At 61.7% G+C, this 27,419-nt stretch overlaps 1 protein-coding gene across 1 annotated transcript in view; it reads right to left on the reverse strand.

The window, feature by feature from the left end:
- The window catches only part of SKI (SKI proto-oncogene), a 56,855-nt gene extending 35,678 nt beyond the window's left edge, over positions 1-21,177 (reverse strand). Inside the window, exon 1 of the mRNA XM_061185116.1 lies at positions 20,163-21,177. Within this exon, the coding sequence (XP_061041099.1) occupies positions 20,163-21,131 (969 nt within the window). The 5' untranslated portion in view covers positions 21,132-21,177. The remainder of the gene's footprint in view (positions 1-20,162) is intronic.
- Between the last annotated feature and the right edge of the window lie 6,242 nt (positions 21,178-27,419).

Below are 27,419 nucleotides of genomic sequence, written 5' to 3' on the forward strand. Positions count from 1 at the left end.
ACCTAGAAAACCGGCAAGAATGACGGACTGAACCAGAGGCAAGAATCAGCACTAACAGAAAGCTGCAGCCCACACTCCGCAGGGGAGGCCCTGGGCCTCGGGCGATCTGTGAGAAAACATGTCTGCTGACTTAGCCACAGGAGAAAGTCTCAAAAAAGGAGAAAGGAAAACGAGACTTGTCCTGACGAACCTCTATTACTAAACAGCTCCTGCTGGTTCTTTTCACTTCTTGACAAAGAGTTTTCAACCCACTTTTAAAAGGCAATTCCAAAATTGTCTTGGTTCACATTCTCCCTTGACTGCCTCCGCTCGACGCTCGGGGATGATTAAACCTCAGAACAAGGGGTCTGAGTCATTCCTCCAAACATCAGTCAAGACGACACTCAGCCCGAGACACTGAGTGCGAGACCTTCAAGGGCGGTGAACCCTATGTGGACACGTGTGCACACACATGCACACACACACTAGCAAGAAACAAAACACTTGGAGAAAATAAATCCTGGTTATCTGAGGGCGGCTTCTGGTCAAGTCACAAATCACTGGCAACACTGCACCTTCCTTTTTAAAGCAGCTCTTTACGCTGTTCCTTCCCGAACGCTTAGAACGCCAAAACCTTTTGCAAATTCAGAGACACTCATCAAGAAGATGGAATAACTAAAATGCGTAATGATAAAAAACCAGTTTCAAGATGGAAGAACAAAGATGCTTCAACCCCGCTACCCTCCAGCGAAGGAGCACCTGTGCGGGCGGGAGGAGGCTGGGCCGGCAGCGGCGGCAAAGGGCCAGGGCCACGTGGACACGCGCAGCGTGCGAAGACGCCAGCGACCACGGCCGGCAGAGAGGACGTCTCCATCCGCAAGTGTGTCCGCGGGACGGTTCAGCGGACCCCAGCGCCCAGCCACGCCACACCACCGCTGCCTGCCGCAGTCACCTGCCTGACGCCGGGCTCAGAGCGAAGAGGCAGGGCACACGCCAGGTCCAGCACCTCAGCCTCAAGGAGGGGGACAGCACCACCCAGGGGAGCAGCAAACAATGACCAAGCCCAGGACGCAGGATGGACAGGAAGTGAGGTCAGGACGCGGGAGCTACTGCAGACAGGAAGTGAGGTCAGGACGCAGGACCCAGAGCAGACAGGAAGTGAGGTCAGGACGCGGGACCCAGAGCAGACAGGAAGTGAGGTCAGGACGCGGGACCCAGAGCAGACAGGAAGTGAGGTCAGGACGCGGGACCCAGAGCAGACAGGAAGTGAGGTCAGGACGCGGGACCCAGAGCAGACAGGAAGTGAGGTCAGGACGCGGGACCCAGAGCAGACAGGAAATGAGGTCAGGACGCGGGAGCTACTGCAGACAGGAAGTGAGGTCAGGATGCGGGACCCAGAGCAGACAGGAAGTGAGGTCAGAACACATCCGCTGGCTCAGGGTAAACAAGTCCCACAATCACAATAGTCAGCACGAAGGGTGGATTTATCCAGACCTGAGATGCAAGGGCATGGGCAGGCCTGGACGGGTGGCAGGCACAGGTGACTTGAGAAACACAGGTCAACAGAGGATAAGCCGTGAACCAAAGGACGCCCCTGCCCAAAGCCAAGTGGGGAGTACAGGACAGGGACACTGGGTTTGTGCCTTCGGCCCTTTAGCCATGATCCTAAGTGACAGTAAAGGTAAGAGGATGCCCACATTGTGATAAGAACAAACATCAAACCCTCAACCCCCAAAAAGACGGAGAAGTGACGTCTGCGTACATGGGGAGCAGGGACACAAGCCCGCACCTTCCACCACATTACAAAGCGGGCCTTGCTGGGCAGCGTGTGGCTAAAGGCCACCTGTGCCCCGCAGCGGGAACGGGCATCTGGAGGAAAAAGAGCCGCCACGGCCGTGTCCACCCAGGACATCCCGGTCCTGCCTGCGAAGGCCGAGTCACAGCCAGAGTCAGCTGGCCTGGACCTTGAGGATGTCGGAAGCAAACAGAAGAACCCAACTCAGCTCCCCCCACCAGGGGCGGCAGCGACAACCAGAAGCGCACACAGGACTGTCCGGCAGCCAGAGGGAGCGCACCAGCGTGTCTACACTGAGCACCAGGTAAATGAAAACGGACGACAGGCAAACAAAGCTCCCGAGCGTTCCCTGTGACGGCTCCTGGGGGAGGCAGCACCGCTTCAGGGCTACTCGAGGGACAGGGAGCAAGGAGAAAAACCCCCGGTGGGTGGGGCTTCCCAGCCCCCTGTGTGCTCCCGGATGGGCCGGAGGGCCTGGGCCAGCTAGCTCCTTCCGTGAGCACCAATCTTGGAGACAACTCCATCCATCGCTGGGCCCACAGCCCGATGCTGCCTCGTCTAAGGGCAGAGGGGCCGGCAAGAGGCCGGACCAGTGCACTGGGGCCGGGGGGGAGGGACACAGGCCCGCCGGCCAGCGCTCCAAGCAGGTGCATCACGCTGGACGATGGCCCAGTCTATAAGGCGGACCTTCCCGACACTTCAGAATCAACATCTCGAGATGAACAAGAAGCTCCCACGTGTATCAGAAAGTCTCGGAGAAACTTTCGAGAGAGGTCCCCCTGGACCCACCTAGAGACCACCTATCAATGTACCTGGGGCACCTGAAACAACGCAGCACAGCTCAGGACGGCTCCAGGCCCGGCAGCGCACACACACTACAGGACCGCGGCCCACAGAGGTCTGGCCGCCTCTGCTCGTGGCACCTCCGGCCCTTCTCTGACTGCAGAGCAGGGGGACACCAGCGAGCGCAGTCACCTCCCGTGGCAAGGGCAAGCTGCGCGGCAAGGCAGTCGCGGCAGGGCATGCATGGGGCCCGGACGGTTCCCCCGTCACAGCAAGCCCTGCCATGGATGAGCGGGGCAGGTGTGAGGCTTCCAGGAGAACGGAGCACCTCCCACCCCGGCAGCGAGCGCTCCGCCCGCAGGGTCCACCTCTGCCCACGACGGACAGGCGCCACCAGCGCTAAGCCTGGCCAAGGCCTTTGCCGACAGGTCGCCCCCGCCCCTCGCACCCCTCACGCCCCCTGGCAGCTGTGGCGCTCCTTCCCACTCGGGCTGGGCTCCCCGGGGCCACATGGCCTCCAGCGTCCAAATGAAGGCACCTTGGTTCCCTGTGCGCCACACAAAACCCGACACCCAGGCGGAGCGCGTAACGGCACCAGGGCCTCAAGCGGCGGAAAGCACTGGTGTGGCCCGGCTGACGGCACCGCGCAGCGAGGCCCTGTTATGCCCGCTGCTCAGGCACACGCCACCCCCCGGGCCCTGCGGGCGGCAGGCAAGCCAGGGCAGGCCAGGGCCGGGACACAGCACCCGGCTGGACGCACAGCAGGGCCACCTCCTCCTTCTCTCATGCGGCTCATCTCTGCCTCTGCCTCTGCCTCACCGTCGGGCTTGGAGCGTGTGGCTTGTCTACTGAGAAACGCACACGTGTGGGAACGCGTGCCCAGGAATAAAAGCGAGGCCCCTGGAGGGGACAAGACGTGTATGCGGGAGGGCTTAAGAGAATTCAGGTTCACAGGCAGTCTCCTCAAATCGCCGTCTGAGGACAGACCCGCGATGGGTCCATCTCACATTGCCCTTCTCCCCTCACCGGAGGCCCGGCCCCAGCGATACACAAAGAGTACAGCAAGAGCAAGCACACACACTGATTCGGGGGCCCCAGGGGGGACGCGAGGCCCCTGGCCCTGTGACGCCCACGCTGGCTGACCGCGGGGGCCGGTGCCGGAAAGGGTGGCAGGGCTCGGCCCACACCCACGCGCTGCAGGTCAGGACGGCGAGGCTGTGCGCCATGGTGCTCAGTACCCCACAGAGCAGCCAAAGCAACTTTCATCAAGTCAGGCCCTGAACATCCATTCCAGTCAGGCCCTCCTTGTTCTCCTGTGAGGCCCAGTACTCACAACCTCCTGCTGACAGGCTGGACCCACTGGAAGGCTCTTCTGGCAGACCTGGGCATCGGCCCGACACTGGCCGCAACCAAGGAACCCGTCCCGAGCTCGGAGGGGCTGTGGGAACGCGGGCCTCGTCCTCTCTGGAGGCACACGGACTGTGCCGGAAAGCCAGGGGCAAGGTGCCCGTGGCCAGGGGCCAGGCGTGTCTTTAAGCTCCGTCTTCTCTGTGGGCACAAAGCACTGACGTGCCTGTCCTTGGATTAACATTCTGGCAACTCTCTGTGGTCAGCAGCTCACATGGATGGAGACCCTCGCCAGGTACAAAGCACTGTAGCCCTTAGGGACCCTGCGAACTGCTCCCTGGGAGGCTGTGCCACCAGCCTAGGGCCTGGAACCCGGGGGCCTCCCCAGCCGCACGGCCACGGGGCACCTGTCGGGAGCCCAGCCGCCCCTGCACAGCCCAGAAGAGCTTCAGAGCGTCGGGCCCTGCCAAGGGCGCGACCTCACCCTCGAGCAGCCACTAGTGCTCTCAAAACCCTCTCGCCCTTCTGAGGGTAGCTAAACTGGCCAGCCCCTTTTTCTTCTTTAATCTTACAGGGCTTTCAGAGATTTGAGGTAGGATAAAGGTTTGTTTTCCAAATGGGGAAAAAAGGGACAGTTTGCAATTCTCTCCGTTCCACCTCAAACCGAAGTGACAGGCACCTGGAGGCCGCGCTGCGCACCAGGCTCCCTCCCCTCCTGAGATCCAGGCGCAGGAACGAGAGAACATTCTGGGCAGGGAAGAGCGTGAGTGACCCCAGCGCACGGCGCGTCCGGGCACAGCCCAGGGTGGAGTGGACAGAGGCACAGAGACGGCCTCTGGACTCAGGGTCAGTGAAATGTCAACAGACGCAACCCCCTGGGAGGCCCCCAAAACACGAGCCACTGGGGAGGAAGCGGCTGGGTTCCATCCATGACCCCCAACGATGCGAAGTGGAAAGCGGCCCAACATTCACGCGCAGAAAGATCATCTGCCGTCAGCAGTCACCTACTGCTGCCCAACGTGACGCAACCCCTACCGAGACTGGTACCCACCCCCCAGGGCTCTGGCTTGGGAGCAGGCGTGTCCACATCAAGGGGCCACGTCTCAGACTAAACCACTTGGTGACCTGGCTCCCTGTAAGGGAGCCGTCAGGAGAGGACGGGCCACATGCTGCCATGAGGTGTGGGGCATGGCGGTGGGGGGGTGGGAGAAAAGCCATCAGGAGGGACCGAGTCCCAGTAGGTGGCCAAAAGAGGGACAATTTAGGCATCAGATAATGGCAGAACGATTACGACACTGAAACGGGCTGAATTTGGTGACACCAAGCAGCAGGAGGGGGAGGGAGGGGAGAGCTCCGGGAGAAGCAGACCGGCCACTGTCGCTGGTCAGGCAGCATCGCAGAGGGACACCGAACCCACCAGGAGAAAGTTCACGGGGACAGGATGCTGGCAGGGTCTAAAGTCTGCCCACAGATTACTTATTAACCATGGAGAGAAAAGGCAGACCCCACTCACGACAGTGATCAAAAGCTGCCGTCCCCAAGGGGAGGCGGACTCAGAGCCTCCTGCAGCTTCACGATCCGCCCCAAACGCCACCTGACCCCGACCAGGACACCCGCCAGGCACCCCAGCTGGAGGATCCACAGGACGGCTCCGCCCTCCAAACGCAGCGTCAGGCAGGACCAAAGGTGGGGAGGAACTCAGGAGACGGCTCGGGAGGAGACGGCCCGATGGATCGCAGGGTGCATCCTGGCGGGTCCCCGGCAGAAGCAAACCGCTGTGAAAGGGCCCAGAGGGACGACGGGCTCAGGACGGGGCAGCAGCTGGGCCCCCCGGTGGTCACACACCCAAGGACCACAGTGACGGACACTCCCTCCAGCATAGCAGGGTGTGAACCCTGGTGAACCTGCTCTCAAAGCTTCACTGCAGGTTTGAAGGTTTCTTAAAATAAAAAGTCCCAAAACAAGGAGAGGCGGCAGGTTTACCAACGGGAGCAACAGCCACACCACAGAACAAGGACACGGGATCACACACCAAGAGTGGACACCGGCGCTCTGGGGACGCCCAGCTCGCGCAGGGCAGTGACCGCCTGCGACATTTAAGCTACGCTGAGTGATTTTTCTAAGACGGACCCAAAGGCGTCAGAAATCAAACAGCACGAAAAACCTAACTCTCAAAATTCCAGATTTCCTGAACAGTAACAAACCTGATTATAAAAACAAATGTCAAATTCCAGTTCAACTCTCTGGTACAATGATCCAGAATCCAGCACGTGAGGACCTGGACCAACAGGGAGCAGGGGAATGGCGACGCCCACACCCCCTACCCCCGGCCCTGGTGCAGCCAGACCTGTCCGAGACCCAAGACCCTGGCTCCTGCCGACAAGAGAGGTCGGCCCGTGACCCCACCCCACGGGCTCCTCCCTCCCAAGCCCCCAGCCCAACAACAGCAGGACAGGGAAGGAACCTCCCTAAGCGGTCCTCCACACACTCCCTTGCTTCCGCTGGAGAGGACCGCTGCTGGCTCGTTTACCCAAATCACCACTTGAAGAATTACCCAAAGTTGTCCCACTTGAAATCCCATCCCGTCAGCCTTGCTCTGAAACAGAATGCAGGTCTTCCCTCCCACCATGGGGCCACGTGAAGGTTGAACTTGGCAGAGAAGGGACTCCCGCAGCCCGTCACCGGGCACCACCTGCTGGCATGGCTGAGGTGGGCAGCCGAGCTCGCCCACGCACGCCCGGCCTACACACAGAGCCCAGGGGCCCCCAGGACATGGGTGGCTCCCAGCATCCCAACAGGACCACACGCAGGGGCCCAGGCCAAACGCACCACTCCCCACCCCATCTTGGACCCCCCCCCCTTGGAAGCAAGAACTTGCAGGCCCATCGGGGTGGCCAGCATGGGGCACGCTGACCACAGACGGCACAGGCCCCAGTCCACCCAGGAGCCCGCTGCTGGCTCACCGTGTGTTCTGCTCACAGCACCTGCTGGCACCCGCCCCACTGGCCCGGCTGGCTGTAGGGAGGCCACCGTGCCAGCCAGCTATGCCCACACACGGCCCCGGCTGGGCTCCTGGGACGGCTTGTCGGGCCCGCTGCCTCCTGTCAGATGCCCCGGCTTTGGAAAGAGAAAAGGGCTGGAGCAGCCGGAAGCACACGCACGGGGCTGGGCCTTCATCACGACCAACACACGGGCGGGCATCTCCACCACCCCACTTTACAGGTGGAGACACCGAGGCCCGAGGATGTGACGGGGCCTCAGATCCAAGTGAGAAACTGGCCAAGCCAGGATCTGGGCCCGGGAAGCAAGTGTTTTTCGGTTGTTTGTTGTTTCTGTTTTTGTTTTTGTTTGTTGTAAAGAGCCAACGTTTTATTTTTTTAATTTTTAATTTTTCGCCTCACCACACAGCTTGTGGGATCTTAGTGCCCCGCCCAGGGACGATACCCAGGCCCTCGGCAGTGAAAGTGCCGAGTCCTGACCACTGGACCGCCAGGGAGTTCCCAGGAGTCAGGTTTTAAGAATCCATCCCCCTAACCACTAAGCTAGGCTGTCTCTCTAAGTTTCAAGAAACTTCTACTTGACCAGAAATACCAAAAAATTATACTTACTACTACTTGCACAGAAAAGATGGGGGGGAAAAAGAAGGTTAAAATCAGATCCAAAGACAGTGACTTCTGCTTCACTGTGGGCAGCGGAAGAGGCCGGGGAGAGCCCTCTGAGCAATTTCCAAGTCCTTCTTTCCTTTAACCCAAACACAAAGAGCCACCCTCACTGCGGTCACTGCAGGCCGCGCCCAGGTTCCCACCACCGGGTCTTCCTTTTGAATCCAGCCGGTGGCGTCACCCCACCCAGCGGGCGGACCGGCAGTACCTGCCGAACAACAATCAAGGACCCTCCTTTCGCGCGCCAACGGCGGGCCGCACAGCCCCACCGCCCCATCTCTCAGCCGCAGTCAACAGCTGAGACAAAGCTGGACGGAAGAGCAGACGGTCACCTCGGCCCCCCAGGTCCAAGCCCGCGCCCCACCCCCCCGCAGGAGGCCAAGACGGGGGCGTCTGGAAAGCAAACATCGGGGATGGTCCGGGTCATCAGCTCAGGCAGTGCAGCCCCGGGGCCGGGGTGCGGGCAGCGGGGCACGGCCGCCCCAGCCAAGGCCACCACCCAGGCTCCAGGGGCCACCCCGTGACCTCAAGGCCCTTCGGGGCTCCAGGGAAGGGATGCCGCCCCCCCACCCCGAGCCTCACCACCCACACCTCCGCAAGGTGGTGGAGCACAACAGCGAGTGGCCCACCCGGAGGACCCGTGTCTCCCGGGCCCCCCGTTACCGTGGGCTCCTGAGACCAATGCCAAACTAGTGGAAATCACGGCCGGGGGCCGGGCAGGACCCAGGGCCACGAGAGGGGCACGAGCGCCGGTCACGCGGGAAGCGGTGTCCGAAGGTGGAGGGAGGACACCAAGGGGCCAGCGGTCCTGGGCTTGGGCTCCCGGGCTCCCAACTGTTCTGGAGCTGAGCCGGGTGGGGCAGCAGGTCCGCACGCTGGCCCCCGAGCTCGGCGTCGGTCCCCCGGCTGCCCAGGAGCAGCTCTGACCTTCCTCCTAGTCTCCCTGGAAAAGTCAGCGTCCGGCCAGAGGGCACTCCTGCCCCGAGCTGTCCAGGGCAGGGGTGGGTGTCCGCCTGCTCTGGGCCCAGCGTGCCACCCACACCTGGTGACACGATTAAAAGGTGGAGACGCGGTTCTCTGTGTGGGGAGAGGCATCAGTTTCAGAGAGTCCATCACTTCCTCTTACCAGAACTTTCTCCAGAAACTGGGGCAGGAGGTAGACTTCACAGAGAGAAAATAGCCTCACGCCAGGCTCGCCGGGCCGCCCCTCGAAGCCTGACGCGCTCCTGCCCTGCCCCTCCCCACCCTGGGCCGAGGCCCGGCCATCTGTCCAAAGCCTGGCCCCGACCAGGGCGCCCCCGCAGCAGCCCTCGCAGAGGCCTCCCCAGGACGCGAAGACGGCCGGCGCGTGGTGGGCAGAGCCACCCCCCGCCCCTGCAGGCTCTCTCCCAGCCCCCAAGAGCCGGGCACAGCGCAGGTGCCCCATCACGAACGACCTCTGCATCCAGGTCCACCCGCCGCGCTCCACCGTGAGACTCGCCGGCAGCCCCTCCTCCAGCAGGTCACTGCCCCCCCCCACCGTGCCCGGCTGCACCAGAGTCTCTGAGGCACGCGGGGTCTCCTTGTACAAAGAGTGTCCAGCCACAGTGACAACAGAGGGGTGACTGAACCAGCACACAAAACATCAGACCCCAGAAAAGGCAGAGAACTCCTACAGCTGAACAAGGCAAGACAAACAGCCCAGTTCAAAAAGGGCAGAGGACTCCGAACAGACCTTTCTCCAAAGAAGACACACACGGCCAACAGGCACACGACAAGATGCTCAGCATCACTGATCATCAGGAAACACAAATCAACGGCACAGCGAGACACCACCTCACACCCGTGGCCGCCATCAAAAAACAGAAACCAGTGTTGGCGAGGATATGGGGAACCTGGGACACAGGTGCACCACTGCTGTGGAAGACAGTACGGAGGTTCCTTAAAAAGCAGACACAGAATTACCGTGTGAGCAGCCATTCCACTTGTGAGAATGTGCCCCACAAAACTGAAAGAAGGCTAAACCCATTCACAGCAGCACTATTCGCCGTAGCTAAAACATGGAAGCAACCCAACTGTCCATTGTCTGATGACGGATAAACAAAATGTGGTCCATCCATACAATGGAATATTATTCTGCCTTAAAGAGGAAGGTGATTCTGACACCTGCTCCAACATGGATGGACCCTGAGGACACGCTGCCGAGTGAAATAAACCAGACACAAAAGGACAAATTCTGTGTGATCCCGCTTCTGTGAGGTCCCTGGAGGAGTCACACTCACAGAGACAGAAAGTAGGAGGGTGGGGCCGAGGCTGGGGGAGGGGTGGAGAGTGTCTAATGGGGGCAGAGTGTCGGTTTGGGAAGTTAAAGAAGTTCTGGAGGCGGATGGTGGTGATGTTTGCACAACAGTGTGAACGTGTTTAATGCCACCGGGCTGTGCACTTAAAAAAAAAAAAAGTGGGAGATTTTATGGTACACATATTTTACCACACACACCAAAAAACTGCGTATAAGGAAAATTACAGAAAAAAATACTAAAAATAACAAAATGGCTGACTCCATTAGCAAAAAAGGAATCGAGAGCTATTCACCTCTCACGTTAACAAAGCTATTCTGAATGACGGTAACCTAACGTTGTGAGACGGTAGGAACGTGGGCGTGTAACTGGCACGCCATTTAGAGAAAGAATTTTGGTAACAAAATCAAGAGCCCTTAAAAAAGGCCTACACCCTGCGGGGGTCAGAGTCTCCTGAGAAATGCCCAGGAATGTGCACGTGGATTTAAGCACACACAGTCACCCCGCGCGACCAAAGATGCCAGAGACGCATAAAGACACACCGTGGGCGTGAATAATTAAATGAAAGAAACAGGCCAGGGAGCTCACTTTGAGCCACCGAATCTCCTACAAGAAGCTCACTGAAAGTCCCAGGCGTCTGAGGAGGTGCACTTGCGGTGACCACTGATCTGGGCCACCTCAGGGCCCAGGCCCTGCCCTCCCCTCCCCTCCCCGCAGGGGCCGGTGCTCCAGACACACGTGCACACGCTTGCACCAAGGGCGCTCCACACTCCTGTTCGCAGGCGCCCCCGAGTCCATCGACACGAGGGTGGGGACAGGCTGGCGCGCGCCCAGCAACAAGGCCAGCAGACCGCGCGACAAGGCCCAGGCGGGAGCCAGCAGCCTCGTGGACGCAGGGCCAGACACAGGGGGACGTTCAGGGCGGTGTCCTGGGGGGGGCAGGACGCAGGGGGCAGGTGTACGTGACCTTCCGTGCTACCACGCGCTGCTGTGTTGAGGTTTCTGTGAGGGATCCGTGGGGAGACGCTCCCTGAAGCATCACTTGTAATAACAAAAACATGGCCCAACCCTCGGATGCAGAATAAATGCCAGGACCCTCGATACCACAGATTACTCACAAACATGCTACGTGGCTGTAAACACACACAGACGTGCTCAGACACACATGCACACAGGGGCATGTGCCCAAGGGAGGGCTGTCACCCACTCACAACGGCGGCCCCAGATCCTACAAAGCCCCCACAGGGGACTGTGTCTGAGATGGCGGGGATCCGAACACAGGCCGGGGACCGGCTGGCATTAAGACATTCTCGACGATTTTGTTAGATGCGCTAATGGCAGCATGGTGGTGATTTTCCACAATTCCGTATCTGTTAGACGGATCTTGAAACACTTAAACATAAAGTGAGATGACGCCTGGGATCTGCTTTTAAAGAGGAGGAAGGAGCTAGATGAAACGAAACGAGTAACACGATGGCACGTGTGGAACCGGCCACGTGGCTGCGTGAACTGACCTCCCGACTTCGGGGCACTCTTGAATCTCCCAGTTTATAAGTCACAGACACGTCACCATGGCACTGAGAGACGAGCGCTGGTCCCTTCAGGTGGTGGGTTCTGCTGGGCAGGACTCTGCTCCACTCACCCCGTAGCAGCAAAGGCACAGGCCCAAGCGGCCCCAGAGTGTCTACGACTCTCTCGCGAGCCCCCAAGCACGGCCTGCGCCCCCATCCCTCTGCCCGCTTACAGCCGCCGCGGGGACAGGCTGCGGGGCTGCCCTGCGGAGTCCCGGCCACAGCCCTCAGCCCCGGGGACCCCAGGGCCTCTGGCACGGGCACGCATGAGAGAAATCGCAATACAAGTGTAAGTGTTTAATGGAACACTTAAAAGCCTAGCTACGTACGTGATGCGTGAGAGGCCTCCAGCTCGGGTAGCTAAATCCCGAGGGGCACTAAAAACCACAGGAGACCCCCCAAGTGACTCAAGACCACCTCAATAGCAGCGACAGAAAAATTAAAGCAAGTTCTCCCCAAACAGGAGAAGACTCCAACACGGATCCAACAAGAAGAGCAACACGCCCCAACCTCCCCTGCAGGACGCCCGCCCCGCGACAAAGACTGGACACGGGGCCAGCCTGGCCGCGCTGTCGGCCGGGGGGGTGGGGGGCAGGAGGGGAGGCCTTCTTCCTCGCGGTGGGGAAAAAGCGCGATTCAGAATCCCCGGGCCCTCAAGGCAGGCAGGGATGCCGGGGACCCAGCCCGCAGGGGTCCCAGCGCCGGGCGGTCCTCTGCAGTCGCACCCATCGGCACATGGCCTGGCCCCGGCTCCGCTGCAGGTGGCCGGACCCCGGCTGGAAGGAGGGTCCTGAGTGTCCCCCACCAGGGAGCCCAGGACCCCGCACAGCCGCCCGGGGCCACGCGAAGCACAGCTTGCCTCCTGGAGTGACACGGGGCCAGCCCAGGGCCTACCTTGGTCTCACAGCCTAAAGAGCTTTATAAATGCAGAGAAGACCCACTAGGGTCAGGCAAACTAGGCGACACTTATTACATACAAGGATGTTAAAAAAAAATCACAGTTTTGATAGTTCTGCAAAAAAAAACTTAGCAAATTTACAACAAAACTGTCAAGTAATTAAGGCTAGGCACTTCACACATGAACTTAAACTGCTAATTAAAATCCCCTCGCTTAATTGACTACATTTGCATATCATTCAACTGGGGAGTATAATTTTTTTAACGGTTTGGGCGGTTCGAACGCCAGGAAGCAGGAGGCGGCAGGTGAGGGGAGCCAGCAGCCCCAGGCGTGACCAGGGAGGGCAGGGCTGGGACCCCCGGGGCTTCACGCCAGGCCTGGGGTCCCCACCCCAGGTGGAGAAGGAGGGCGAGGCCAGCAGAGACCCCCCCCCGGCCCCAAGGCTCCCCCCTTGCAGCCCAGCACCTCTGCCTTGCCTTGACCTCCGGTGGGAAGGGGCCAGGGGCTTCCAGAACCACTCATGGGACACATGCACCTGCCCCTCCTCCAGAGGCAGGACGGCGGCCCCCCTGCCCCATCTGCCCCAACTCCTCCAGGGGCTCACGGAGCACCAGCCCTGCGGTTCCAGAGACACACCCGCCCCGCAGGAGGCGATGTCTTGGAGTCAGACCACCACACCCGCCTCCCAGCCCAGCCTCACTCGGCGGCGGCTGGAACACGAAGCACCGAGGCACCGAGGCCCCACCGTCTCTAGGGCCCGGCCCATGCCCGGCGGGTCCACGTGAAAACTGTGCACCTTGCCGTCCACGGCTGGACCCATGGGTTCCTGTGTGAGGCACCCCAGCCGCACGCAGGGCGAGAGGGGGTCCGCAGGGCCGACGGCCCGCCCCTCTTGTTCCAAGGGTGGAAGGGCAGCAGTGAGTTGATCCAAGAGGAGAACGCCGGGCAAACAGGAACGCGTCCACGAGGACGGGCAAGAGGAAGCACGAGGGCCGCGGGAGAACCACCAGCACCACCGCGAGGCCCATGGCGACCCCGGAGAGCGAGGAGGTCGGGTGTGAAGGCAGCACACGCCGTCACTGGCCAGCTCGCCTGTCACTGCCGCTGCCACGTGGATGCCTCGCCCACCCGCCAGGCCTGAGCCATGAACCAGGGCCACGGAAACATGAAAGAACCCTGAGGTGTCAGAGAACAGACGTGGACCCAGAAAGCTGGCCACTCACAGCCCCAGTCACAGCCCCGCAGGCCCTCCAGATACCCCCAGCCTCGGAGCCAGGTGGGCCGCCGGCCTCCCCAAGGCTCGGGGCCCTCTGCGCTGTTGGTAGCGGGTGTGGCTGTGACGGCCCATGGATGTGGAGGTGGGCTCCCGTGCTGGGGTAGTTTCCTGCACACGAAGCGGGACAGACCCTCGGCCCTCCCGGAACACGCTACGTGGCCCAGGAGAGGCACGGGGGCGCCCCTGCCCAGCTGGGAAGAGTGGGGTGCGGAGAAGACCGTGCCGCCAGGCCCAGGTTTCGGTCAGGTCCTCAGACACCAATCACAACCCCCTGGCTCCCGTGACGACGTGGCCAACAGCTCCTCGGGCGCTGAGGGAGGCCAGCGCGGGCACACAGGACCACTGACACCCAGTGGCTGACCCCAAAATGCATCCATCGCCCCCCCCTACAGTCCTGACATTCAGCCCAGTTCCACGCTGCTGGCCACGTCGCGGGGAGCCTACTTTCAACAAGAGATGTTCCTTTCGAAGCAGCCCACCAGCGTCCCAGCGGGAGCCACGTCAGGGCCGACGCCACGCGAGGCCTGTCCAGGGAGAGCCGTCCCTCGAACCCCCCACGCAGACCCAAGCAAGTGTGAAGCAGGGCCAGGACGCCCGACACCTACAGGACAGCTCTGTCCACTCCCGGGAAAGCTCCCCGCTCACTCCTTTTCTAGCCATCGACAGCCAAGCTGCCAGTAAACCTTGACGATTAGTGATTTCATGCCTCTATGAGTCATTCAACGAGTATGTATTCCCGGCCCGGAACTGGGGACCCAGCCGAGACCAACACCCCCCCCATGAAGCCGACAACACAACCACAAACACACAACCCCAGAGCCGGCCGCAACAAGGGCTCCCCGGAGAGCCCAGACCACGGGGCAGGCCTGACCGCTGCGGGCTGCGCGGCCCACAGAGCCACGCCAACTTCCTGAATTATCTTTAGCTGCAAAATCAAGAAGTCGCAGTGTTGAGTCTTTCTAAATCAAAAATGTAAAATCAGAGGAGACGCAAACGCCAAATACCCAACAGCGTCCTGTCTGCTCCCCAGGCCGTCCCACCGCGCTGAAGTAGGCACTTCTAGAAGCCAGCCCTGCGTTCACAGAAAGCAGCATCAGAGCTGTGGTCTGCTCCCCGCTTGCCCTGGGGCTGCATGGGGGCCCGGGCCACGCTGGCACAGGTCACACCGTGGACACACATGCAGCCCAAGGCCCCGCCCGCCCCACTCCACTCACACAAACACACGGACACACGGACACCGTTCGCAGTGCTAACCCAACTCCGACCAAAACCAGCTTCAGACCCCACCGCGTGGGCCCCACACTCCCGGAAACGACTTCCCATCCCTTCTCTGAGGCTCGGATCGGCCCTCGTTAACCCACGGATGCGTGTGGCCCGGAGCCCCCGCCCCACGATCTCAGGGCCCAGCCCCCCTGGACTCGCCCCATCCCCCCATGACCAGTGGGCAGGAGGGAAGGAAGGGCCCTCGGAAGAATGGAGCCTTCTCCCTCTCCCGCAGCTCTCACAGATCTTAAGAAAATAATTCAGCCTCTGTATTTTAACTCAAAACAAAGAAACTTCTGAAAAACATTTCAGTTGAAACTTGCATAATTCTTCCAGTGGAGAAATCCTCCCCAACTTTCGCAATCCTTAGAAAGAGACACATTATTGCTGCTTGTGTAACAGTCTCCGGGCCACAGAGAGTCCGGCCGCCGGCCACGGACACCTCCCGCCAGACAGCCGGGGCGCAGGGCCCGGAAGCACCGCCTCCCCCAGGCCCTCCCGGCGCCCGGCGGTCACCCTCCCCAGACTTCCTCGCGGGCCTCGCCTGGCACCTCAGACAGACGGTACCCAGACGCGCTGCAAGGAAGCGTGGGAGCCACTGGCCCTACTCTCGAAGCCCCGCGCTGACTGAGGGGCCCCGGGGGGCAGGAGGGTCAGAGGCGAGGGCCACTCAAGAGAGATGAGGGCCCCGCCCAGCTCCAAAGAGACGTCCTGGACATCGGCAGCATGGCTGAAGACGGGCAGACGTGGCCCGCTCACTGCACACAGACTGAGGGCCAGCCCCCCACGCCTTCCCTCCCTCGCACACGGCTGACCACAGGGCTCAGCGCAGCAACCAGAGGCTCCTCAAGCTGCTGTTTCCCTTCTGACAAGGCCCCGGCCTTCACTCTGGGGCCTTCGCGCTGAGGACCAGACCGACCCGCAGACCCTGTCCTCCTGCACAAGGGGCAGGGCCCGTCCAGGAGCCTGGCCTCGCGACACCTCCCGACGGCACCCCGCCTTCTCAGTTGGGCATCCAAAGCCAGGAAATCACCGTGGAGCCCCATGAAAACCTCGAGCAGGACAAGTGGACAAAGGGACTGCCCTGGCGGCCCAGTGGCTAAGATACGCGCTCCCAATGCAGGCGGCCCAGGTTCGGTCCCTGGTCGGGGAACCAGCTTCCGCATACATGCCGCAACTAAGACCCGGCGCAGCCAAGAAAAACAGATCGGTAGATAGATAGATAGATACACAGGTAAAGAAACAAATATCTTAAAAAAAGAAAAAACAAAAAGACAGCCAGACCTCTACATCTATGGCCAAACCTGACGGCATCCGATGAGCACAGCCCCCCATGAAAGAGGGAGTGCCGGGAAAGGCATGCTGGCCAGAGCCCCTTCCAATCTGTCACACGTTCCCGATTCCATCCCCTCCCGTGGCCATTTCAGCCTGAATGCACCACACGCAGCCCGCTTAGAGGCCCCGATCTCCCTCCACCACAGCCACAGCCGGTCCCCAACAGAGACCACGAGACTCAACGCTCCGCCACGCCAACAGCCCGGCCGGGTCTCTACTTGGAGAAAACACTGCTCTCTGACTGGAGAGCCGGCATCAGGTGACGCAAGGAAACTGTTTCAGCGCTAGGAATTTAGACAGACCGCACGGTGGACGCTCACAACACACACCACGGCGCGCATCGGCCCACGAGCCCCTGCCGTGCAGGCAGTTCTACGAAGGAGACCCCTGCACGGACTCAGCGTCTGAATGACAGGCACAGTGAGCGAACACCATCCCCGCCTCCAGTCTGAGAAGCGGGCCCCTCCGAAGGCGCAGCAGCTCCCAGGAGCCCGTTTCTTAACCACACAAGGACCGGCCTGGCTCCAGCCCCAGGGAGACAGCACACCCCCCCGCCGCCGGCTCGGCCTGCGAGGAGCCCTCCCGCGGAACGAGGGGTGCGTCCCAGGCAGCAGGCAGGCTGGCAGCACCAACGCCCCGCCACGACTAATAGCAGCCGTACCGTTAAAACACCAGTCCAGTTTGGTTCAAATGCCATCAGATAAGGTACAGAGCCGACTGGGCAGAACAAAAGGGGAGGGGACCATGGGAAGGCTCTGAGGCCCCCATCTCCTCGCCACACGTTCCCAGCAGCAAAAAGACACATCCTCGCCCCGCCTATGACCTCATCACCTATACATGCCCCAAAAAACACCGCCAACGGCCACTACTTACTACAGTCCCCCTTTCACAAGTGAGGAAACTGAGGCAAACTTGCTCAAGGTCAGGCAGCTAGTGAGGAACGGAGCGAGGGACAGGGCGAGGACATGGGAGCAGCCCCGTGGGGCTCCACGGTCAGACCCGCCCAGTGCGGGACACCGAGGACAGCAGCCAGGGCCCCGGCAGCCCCGACAGCCCCGACAGCCGTGGGACGGCCGAGAGCACGTCCTTGGGGCCCCCGTGGCGTGGGGGGCATCACTGAGGAGAGCCCCGGCTGGCACACATGGACACGCCACCTTCAAGGGTTTCCAGCTCGGGCTGGAGCCCCGCCCCCCCACTCGGTCCCACGCTGGGGCGACCACAGGGATTGCCGTCCCACCGTGGTCAGGCTGCAGGCACAGCAGGGCAAGCGAAGGCCGTCGGGCACCAGGACCCCACGAGAATCCCTGGCCCCCGCCCACTGCTGACGGCAGAGGACGCGGGCTTCCATTTGGCAGGAGACCCGGCGACGCCTTGGCCCCCAGCACCTGGAGCACACTTCCGCTCACTGCATGGCCCCGGCACCCCAGGCCCCCACAAGAGCAGTGCCAGCACACCCTTTGTTCCTTTCTGCCCTCGGCCTCGGGAGATCAAAAATATTACAATAAACTACGAGAAAAGTGAAGAGATCAAAACACAACCCGTGAATAATTTGTCAAGCAGGGAGTGGGAGGAGCGAACAGAGGCGGGCAGGGCGCCGGGGAGTGGGTCTTCCCAGGCAGTTTCTTCCAGAACAAGCAGGGTCTGGGCGACCATGGGTCCCCCTGATCCTGAGCCTCAGAACCCCCCTTCTCACGGGTGGGGTGTCCCTGGCATGTAGACAGGCTGTGCTGGCGACTTCTGAAAGGGACCCCGCACCCCAGAATTCCCAACCGCACGGTCACAGAGCCAAGGCAGTGGGCAGAGTCTCGGGAACAGGATAAGCGGCCGAGGCCAGCAGGAGGAGTGCCCCCCAAGGTGGAGGAGTGGCAGGAAGGCAAAGGAGCGCGTGAGCGGCCAGCCAGCCACACGGCCGAGGCCCAGAAGGAGGGACACCGGACCGCCGGCCCATACCACCACTGCGAGGATAGGCCGTGCTGACACTTCGGCCTGGGGACCCCAATCGTTTACAGCAATCACATCTTCGTCATCACTGGGGAGATTTTTTTAACCAGTGAATGAGCTTTCTGAGTGGCGCTGGGGGGAGCACAGAAGGAGAAAGGGTGGCGCTGACCATCTGTTGAAATCACCGGGCACGAAAGCACGCTCTGACCTCTTCTCTGGGACTGTGGCTCAGGGGACGGTCCTGCCTTCTCACCTGGCAGTCCCTGGCCCCACACGCTGAGCCTACGGACACCCGTGTCCAGAAGAGCAGAGCCTGCTGCAAGGGGGCCGAGGCCCGGGCCTGCAGCTGCAACAAAAAGCCCACCCCAGGAAGACAACCACAAGCATACACGACCCAGATTCGGACACAGACACAGACACACCCTGTCAGACAAGCCCCTCTGCGTTCCACCCTGGGTAAGTGACCCACCACGGGCTTACCCACCACAGGCCTACCCAGTTGGCCAGAACCCACCACCATCCTGCACACAGGGCTCCCTCGGGCCACGATGGCTGTCGAGGGGGCGGGCACCCCAAACAGAAAGGCCCCCAGTGTGCAGGGAGCGCCCACCACGCCACCCAGAGCCAGCTCCCAGTCTGAAACGAAGGGTCCGGCCAGCCTGCTGGGATCCGCCGCCGGCCGTTCCCATCAGCATACTCCCCCACCAGCGCTGCCCACTCAGACTGTCCCTCCCGCCCAATCCCAGCCCCATAGTCTGCAGACAGCTGCCACCTGGGCGCCAGCCTAGCCAAGGGCAGAAACACCACAAATCCACGAACGCAAGCGGTGGCCCCCTCTGAGCGCAGGCGACAGGCCCTCACTTCCCCTCCCCTCCTCCGCTCCCTGAGACTCTGACACTCCGCTGGAGGGGCGCCCAGAGAAAACCGGGCGGGAGCATCTATTCACATTTGGAAAAAAAAAAGTTTGATGCAATAGCTGAATTAATCAGGCCTCCCAAGAATAACTGAGCCAATGCAGCATTCTGTGTGTGCAATTTAATAAGCCTGGATATTTAAAAGAAAAGTTACAAATACTCGGGGAGAGGGGGAGATGTCACAGAAAGTTAGTGTGGACCCCACTGAATGGTTTCGGCATCAAGTGGCCCGGGAGCTGCCAGGCTGGATCACACAGATCCTCCGTCAGGCAAACAACGGGGCCTAGGCCAGCGGCCCTCCCCGCGGCGCCCTTCAGCGTTTTAGAGAGAAGCAGAGAAGGAAACGTGCGCGTCCAAAACAAATCGCAGGCCGGCGGCTACCCTGACACTTGGGGCCCCGGGTGCCCGCTGACCAGTCCCCGAGCCCAGTGCCAAGTGGCCCTCGCCCCCACACGGGGGACTCTGGGATCCACTCCCTGGCAGGTCAGGGCAGACACACAGAGCTGGAGTCGCCGAGTCTCGGCCCCCTGCCACCACGGCCCGAACACCTGGCTTCGGTTTAGTGCCTGTCTCCCAAACCTTCAAGGCACAAACAGGCCCTGCCTGGCCAAGTTCTGCCTGCTAGGACACAGGGGCAGGCGCCCCGCTGAGTGCCAGCCCAGGAGCGTTAGGGCCAGGGCGGGTCCCTTCCGCCAACTCGGCCCGGACACCTCCTTGGGCCCCTGGAAGGCCTGGGCTGCCAGCTGCAGCCTGGGCCCAGCCGGGATCAAACTTCCCGGGACTCAGGGCAGAAGAGTCCGAGGTCTGAAGCCTGCCCCTCCCGGCCCAGCTGGGCACCGGCTATGGGCCTCAGGAAGGCTTCACCCACCCTGGCCTGCTCTCGAGGCCCCCAACCAGGGAAGCGGCTTGTCCTAGGAGTCGGACGGGAGGACCTTCCTCCCAACTACATGGCCATCTACGGGAACGCCAACGCCACCCCAAATTTCCTTAAAACCAAACCAAACCAAACCCTGAGACACATGTAGGGGAAGCAGAGCCCCTGGCCCAAGAGGGACCCCCACCCTCTCCGCAGCCCGCCCTCCCACTCACTCCCCGGGCCCGGCCGGGGCGCGGGACACTCACCCGGGGCACCCGCCGCTTGTACTTGTTGCCGTAGTCGAACTTCTCCTTGACGTCGTCCAGACAGCGGCCGAGGCGCGCCTGCTCCTCCTTGCCCGTGTAGTCCTGGCTGAGCAGGATGTAGGCCCGCCAGTTGGCCGAGTCGAAGCCCCAGTGGCAGGTCCGGTTCTCCAGGGCCTTGTGCGAGTGCACCACGAACTTGTGCGGTGGGTACATGAGGCGGCAGTCGAGGCACTGGATGCAGGCGGCGCTCGGGCTGTTGTAGAGCTCGGGCACCAGCAGCCCCTTGCACTTGCCGAAGCACTCGTGGTACACGCGCACGCTGCGCTCGCTGAGCTCCAGGCCCAGCGCCAGGCTAGCCGCCAGCTCCTTCTTGCAGGGCGGCGGGTAGGCGCCGCCGTACAGCAGCGCGTTGCACAGGCGCTCAGCGTCCGTCTTGGTGATGAGCCCGCACGAGGGCGCCGAGAAGGGCAGGATGCCCATGACTTTGAGGATCTCCAGCTGGTCGGCCGTGCAGCGCGAGCAGTAGATGTGCAGCTCGTCGCACACCGAGTTGATCTGCTGCAGCGAGAAGTCGCGCAGCACCGAGTTGAGGATCTGCGGCAGACAGAGGCGCTTCTCGCCGCCCACCACGAAGCACGAGATGGTCTCGCCCTCCAGCACGGTCTCGCAGCGCTCCGTGGAGCGGTCGGACGGCATGAAGAAGGGCCCGGGCAGCACGGGCGGCGGCGGCTGGATGGCGGGCAGGTGCAGCACCGGCGGCGGCTCGGCAGCCGCGGGCACCGGCGCCGGCACCGCAGCCGCGCCCGCCTCCTTGGAGCTCTCCTTCTTGTAGGCCTCCTGCGCCCAGCGCGCCGAGAAGGCGGCCGGGCCGCCCAGCGAGCTCATGGAGCTCAGATGGAACTGCTCCAGCGTCTTCTGCAGCCCCGGGTGCGGCTGGAAGCCGCCGCGGCCGCCCGCCGCCGCCTCCATGGTGCGCTCCGGCTCCCCAGGCCGCTCCCGCTCCCGCGCGCCCGGGCCCCCGCGGCCCGCGCCGCTGCCCCGCGCGCCCCGGCGGCGCCCCCGGCCCCGGCCCCGGCCTCCCCCCGCCGCCGGCTCCCGGCCGATCACGGCCGCGGCCTCGGCCTCGCCCGGGGGAGCGAAGGGGAAGGCGGGCGGGGCGAAGGGGTCCCGCCGCTGGAGCCCGCCGCCGCCCGGGCCCGGCGCCACATCCACGCGCCCCGCGCCGCGCCCGCCGCCGCCGCCGCCCGGGCCCCCCGCGCGCCCCCCGCGCGCCCCCCGGGCCCTAGGCGCGGGGCATGCCCCAGCGCGCGCCGCCAACGCCAACGCCAACGCTCGCGGGCCCGGGGCTCGCGGGGGGCGCGCGGGCAGGTGCCGGCGCCGCGAGGCGCGAATCGCCGCGGCGACCGAGGCCGAGGGGCCCGGGAGGAGCGGGGGCGCGGGCGCGGGGCCCGCCGGGCCGTCCTCGCGCGGCGCGCCGCCGCCGCCGCCCCGCTCCTCCCACCGCGCGGCGCCCGCCCGGCTCGTCCCGGCGGCGCTGGCCGGCCGCGTCGCGCCCGCCGCCGGCCTCCCGGCCTGGCCCGCACCCACCCCGCCGCCCGCGCCCGGCTCCGCGGCCTGCCCGCCCGCCCGCGCGCGCGCGCGCGCGGCTTCCGGGGCGGCGGAGCGCCTGTGGGGCGGCCTCAGACCGCGGCGGCGGCGGCGGCGCGGGGCTCGGCGCACATCCTCCCGGCGGCTCGCTCCAGCTCGGACTGAGCGCCGGGCGCTGAGCTCACGCCGCCGCCCCGCCCCGCGCCCCGCCCCGCCCCGCGCCGCCGCCCCGCCCCGCGCGTCGTCTGGGGCCGCGCGTCCGCCTCAGCCGAGCGCCGGCCAGGAATGCGCCCGCCCCCCGGTCCGGCTCTTCCAGGAAAGCGCGCTCCCCCCGCCCGCGCTCGGCGCTCCGCCGCACTCGGCCGTGCTTGGGCCCGCCCGCCGGCCCGGGACTCGGGCCCGCTCGGCTGCGCTCGGGCACGCCCGGCCGCGACTCGGCTCCGCTCGGCTCCGCTCGGCTCTGCTCGGCCCCGCCCGTCCGGGACTCAGCCCCGTTCGGCTCCGTTCGGGCCCGCCCGCCGGAAGGCCACTCGGCGGGGGCGGCGGCGGCGGCTGCGCCCCGGGCCCCCCATCCGGTGGCGGGAGCTTCCTGCGAGGCTGCGAAGGCACCCGTCCCGCCGCCGCATCGCCGCCAGAGCCCAGAAACCCACACAAGATCCCCACTACAACCGCAAACCAGCTGAGGGGCGTTCGGGACGGGGCGGCACACCCTCCACCGCCCACCTCCCAGCCCCCGGGGTCCCCACGCAGGCGATGGGGACGCCAGGCCAGATGATCCACGTCCCACATAGGACAGGGACGCCGAGCAGCACGATGTGGGTTACTACACACGTTGGGGTTGCAACACCCCGGAGACCCCACACGGGACACAGACACCATGCAGCCTGTTCTGGGGACCCCCAAGCGATGCAGGCGCGACACAACACCCCCAAGGGATGACTGGCCGCAGGGCCGACCACCCCATGACCCTGCACGGTGGTCCCCCCACACAGCCAGCGGCTGCGCCTCCCATCAGTTCCAGGGCAGGGCTTGCATCCAGGTCGCTGCCAGGCCCAGGCCCAGGGTGGGTCTTCAGGAACCTGGCTCCTTCCTGCCCCCGGCAAAATGGCTCGACCCTTACCCTATAGCCCCCAGGCCCAGGGAGCCATTGATACATCTGCAGGGCACCCAGGGCGTGGCCAGTGGGAGACCCCACTGTCCGTCGTGGCTCTATCACGAGGGAGAGACAAACCAGAAAGTGCTGGGTGGGACAAGACCGGGGACTGAAGTTGGACAGGCTGGCCGGGGGACCCCCGGAGGAATCAGCATCCAGCAGAGGCCTGGGGGGTGGGGACTTGAGATCAGGAGGACGATTCTGGTGGTGCTCAAGCCAAGGGCAGAAGGACAGTCCAGCCAAGCTGGGCAGTGGCATCTTTTCCTCCACAGGACAAGGGCACCCAAGCTGTCCTGGGCACTGGGGGACACGTGGGGGGGGGCCACAGTGCTGGGCAGAGGCGAGAGGGCCATGCCCACTTCAGCCTGTGTGACCTTCAGCTTGTTACCTACTGCTCCTGCCTCCCAGTGGAAGCTGGAACTGGCCCCAAACCAGCACTCCCCAGGGCCGTGTCTGCCCCCCAGGGAGCCGACCCGGTGTCTCTGCAGGCCTCTGTCGCCCCTCAGGCACGGGCAGGTGTCTGGAGATGCAGCTAGGATGGGCAGGTGACCCCCACACCTGCATGGCTGCAGAATCTCAAGGGAGGCCTTGAGATTCGGGGTGCAGTGCTCCACGTCTGAAAACCTGACCACTCCCCGCCATGGACGTGAACCCTCTCCCACCCTCGCCTGTGCCCTGGGGACTGTCTCTTCCACTCTTCACTCCAGTGCCCCCAACGCGAGGTTTTTCTATGGGTGCCGGCACAGGAAAACTAGGAAAGGGGTCCTTACAAAACAAAAAAAGGGACTTCTTTGCTTTCGGAGGCTGTTTTCTTGGTCCCATTTGGACCAAAAAAATTTCTGTTGTACCTGAGTCCGTTCCTTCCACGTGGCTTTGACTCCCATACAGTCAGGCAACCTGTAATTGAAAGGAGATGGTTGGAGCACCAGAGGGCTGGCCAGGGAGGGTTTCCAGCCAAACGCACAATTCCTCCTTCTCGTTCGGCCAAGTGGGCACTCCCAGGAGAGCCCCAAGCCTGAGGCCCCCTGGACGGGCAGTGCCTGGCTCCCAGTGTCCCCCCCCCCTGCCCACACCCCGTCCTCTGGCTTTGCAGGGCTCCAGGAAGGGGTCTTGGGAAGGGGCCAGGTGGAACGACCAACATTCCCAGAGATTCAGAACCCAGATTGAAGCCGAAGTGGGTGGGTGTAGGGTGGGGGACAGGTGAGGGATGAAGGGCCCTGAGATTCAGGGAGGGCCTGGACTGGCGCTAAAACTTCTCTGCCTCAGTGGACTTTGAGGTCTCCTTCCCCGAAAGATGTCAGAGTTTCTGGAGCAGCCGAGGCCGTCCTACCCACCAAGGGCCAGGACAGCTGTACCTAGAGAGAGTCAGCTAGGCCCTGTCTTCTCCATGAGCCCAGTTGGGGGCCCCCAGTTTCTGGCCTTCCTCCTTTCAACTCATTGCAGCAGCTGCCCTGGCCAGTGGCCTGCTCCCCCCACTGACCCCTGCCACAGGCCACGCACCACACTGTGAGGGGGAGGGTCCAGGCCACCGGCACAGCCACGTTGGGGGGCAGGGGCAGGAACCTGCCACACCAGGCCTGCCCAGCTCACTCTCCAGCCCTTGCCGCACTGATGGGTATGGGCAGCTGGTCACATGCGTGTTCACTTGCGAGATAAATACACACTTGTGGAGCTCGTACCCCCGTGAGCACAAGCCAGGCTCTGGGACCAGTGCGGAAGGAGACCAAGTTCTGCCCTGTGTGCTTCCGTGTCCTGGGGCCAAGGAGGCCAAGGATCGGCAAACTGCCTGTAAGGGATCAAGATCATTCAGGACCTGGGGGCGGGCTTTGGAGCCAGCAGCACCCCGAGACCTGAGAGAAGAGGGTGCTGGCAGTGATGAGGTGCCCCTGGCCTCAGGGGCAGCTCAGAGGCCCAGCTGGGAAGTGGGCTGGGAGGCTCAGATCAGCAGGTCCTGACAGAGACCCCGACAGACAGCTCTGCCCTCCTTGGCCCCACCTGTTCCCTACTCCCTACTCCATGGGAAGAAAACACCTGGTCTCAGACAAGCACAAACTGCCATTGTCAGGAAAGTGCTGAGATACTGTTTTAAAACTTTAAGTTTGAAAAAAAAAAATTACTTAAGTAACATGAGCTTGATAAAAATTTAGAAAAGACTTTTATGTTATTTTGAGTTCCACCAAAAGCAGACCCTGAGACAAAGATTTGAGTGAAAATATGTGTTTGGGAGGTGTTTCCAGGACACACAAGTCAGGGTGGGAGGAAGGGAGGGAAGGCAGGACACCCGAGTGTGTTACCAGCCTGTCACCCCAGGCTCCTGGAACTGGATCCTGGGGTGCAGAGCCATCCCCGGGGGCCGTCCTGGTTGAGGTCAGAGCCCAAGGAGGGGAGGGGACCTCCACTGGAGCAGGGAGATTGATTACATATGGGATTGAGCAAATAGGGAAACAAATTACTGGTGACACGTCAGGTCTCTCGCTGTTAGAGATGGGAATTAAAAACTGGAAAGGTATAAGGATATCTGTATATGTATAGCTGATTCACTTTGTTGTAAAGCAGAAACTAACACACCATTGTGAAGCAATTATACTCCAATAAAGATGTTTAAAAAAAAAAAAAAGAAACAAAAAAATGGAAAGGGAAAAATAAATGCAGTGAGAGGCCCTTAGAGGAATGACACCCCAACAGCAGCAAGCACCCCGAGAACCTGTGTCTTGGCTTCTAAATGCCATCCTCCACTAAAAGGAAGCAGGGTCCTTTGGAGAAATGACTAGTCGTAGGGCTTGGGCAGAGAGAGTACAGGACAAGTCTGGAACATCTTACTGTGTGGGGAAGTAGGAGAGCCCAGAGCATAACAGGGACACACTGAAAGGCCGTGTAGCTGGCTCGAAGAGGAAGGGCCCCCAGTGGCAAGTCGGAGATCATCATAATGGCCGTGGATTACAACCGTGAAGTAAAGTAGAAGACCACAGGGCCATGCGTATTTAAATATTTATTAAAATAAAATGTATTTGTAACTTGAAAGTTTGATGAGAAATGGGCTATTTGCATCGTTTTACAGTTCTTCCCCATAAGGCTCCCGTCAACTGCAAAAGGAAGAAGAGTGAGTTCCCGGGGGACCCTGGCAAGTACCACCCAAACCGAGCCATCCGTGGACATCAGCGGTCATCAGATCAATCATAACCCTGCACCACCTGACAGGGTGGGATGGTCACTTCTGTGACTCTCCTGCCAAAGAGGCATAACCTGCACCTGACCGTGACGAAACCTCCGACACCCACACAGAGGGACTTTGTACAGAAAGATGGGCCTGGAACCTTCAAAGGTGTCAGGCTCATGACAGTCAGGGAAAGGCTGAGGAATATTCCGGACCGATGGAGACGAAAGATACAACGGCTCAGGGCAACGTGTGGTCCCTGGCTGGATCTCGTTACTAGAAACGATGTTATTGGAGGGACCAGAAAGCCTTGGATGTGGCCTGAGGCTCAGAGGGCAGCAGCCCTACCTGGGACTTGGTGCTGTGGGATGTGATGGATATTGCCGCATGTCAGCAATTCACTCTCAAATGGTTTGTGGGGCATGAGGGGTGGTGTTCCTGTACCATTCTTGCACGTTCTAACTTCTCTGTAAGCTTGAGGTGGTTAGAAAACACAAAATTTATTTTTGAGAATGTCATGGGGAAGAGGCATGGATTCTCTGTTGAGCCTTGTGAGCCTGAGCTGCCTAGCGGATCGGGCTCCAGCCTGGGGCCGCTGGAAGCCCTACCACTGGGCAAGGCAGGTCAGGCCTGGGGAGTACAAGCAGAGCCCCATGAGTGTCTGCTGCAACTCCAGCCTGGATGGCGGAGGAGCTGGACCCCCTTCCTGGTCCAACGCGAGCGCAAGCCAGGGAATATAGGTCGCTCTTTAAATGTATAAATGTGAAAATTCAGAAGGAAGGGAGCTCCGCAGAACTGGAGACAAGGACGGAAGGCAAGGCCCAGGGGTGAGCAGGGTGGAGACCAAGCAGCCTACACGGGCCTTGGAGTTGGCCTCACACCACTAAGGTCAGGGAGTTAAGGCCACGGTGGGAAGGAGTTGAGGCCACAGGCCATTTCTCAAATGGGAGCTGACACCAGGCTTCCACCATGACCATACAGGCTGAGAAGGGGCTGTCTGGTCCATGAAGGGGACGTAGAGATTCTGCCCACCAGCCTGGAGGAGGAGCCCAGAAAGCAACCAGCCCAGAACAGGACAAGAGGGCAGAGGGTGACAGGGAAACGAGGATCTGATGGAATATAGGATGTATTTGACTAGATCCAAAACTGTATGGAGAGCCTCCTGGATGAGGTAGGAGATATTAACTATAGGAACAAACTCAGCAGATGAAAAAGAAAGCAAAGCAAATATTAACTCCAGGAAAGACAAAGAGAAAACCTAAGCAGAGTTCACCACTTAGCTTAGCAGTGAACAGTGTTGACATAGTTATAATAGTGTAAACAACAACTTAGGTCATTTAAGAAGAGAAAAGAGAAAGTCAGG

This window comes from Eubalaena glacialis, chromosome 3 (genome assembly GCF_028564815.1).
Source record: "Eubalaena glacialis isolate mEubGla1 chromosome 3, mEubGla1.1.hap2.+ XY, whole genome shotgun sequence".
Classification (NCBI taxonomy): Eukaryota; Metazoa; Chordata; class Mammalia; order Artiodactyla; family Balaenidae; genus Eubalaena; species Eubalaena glacialis.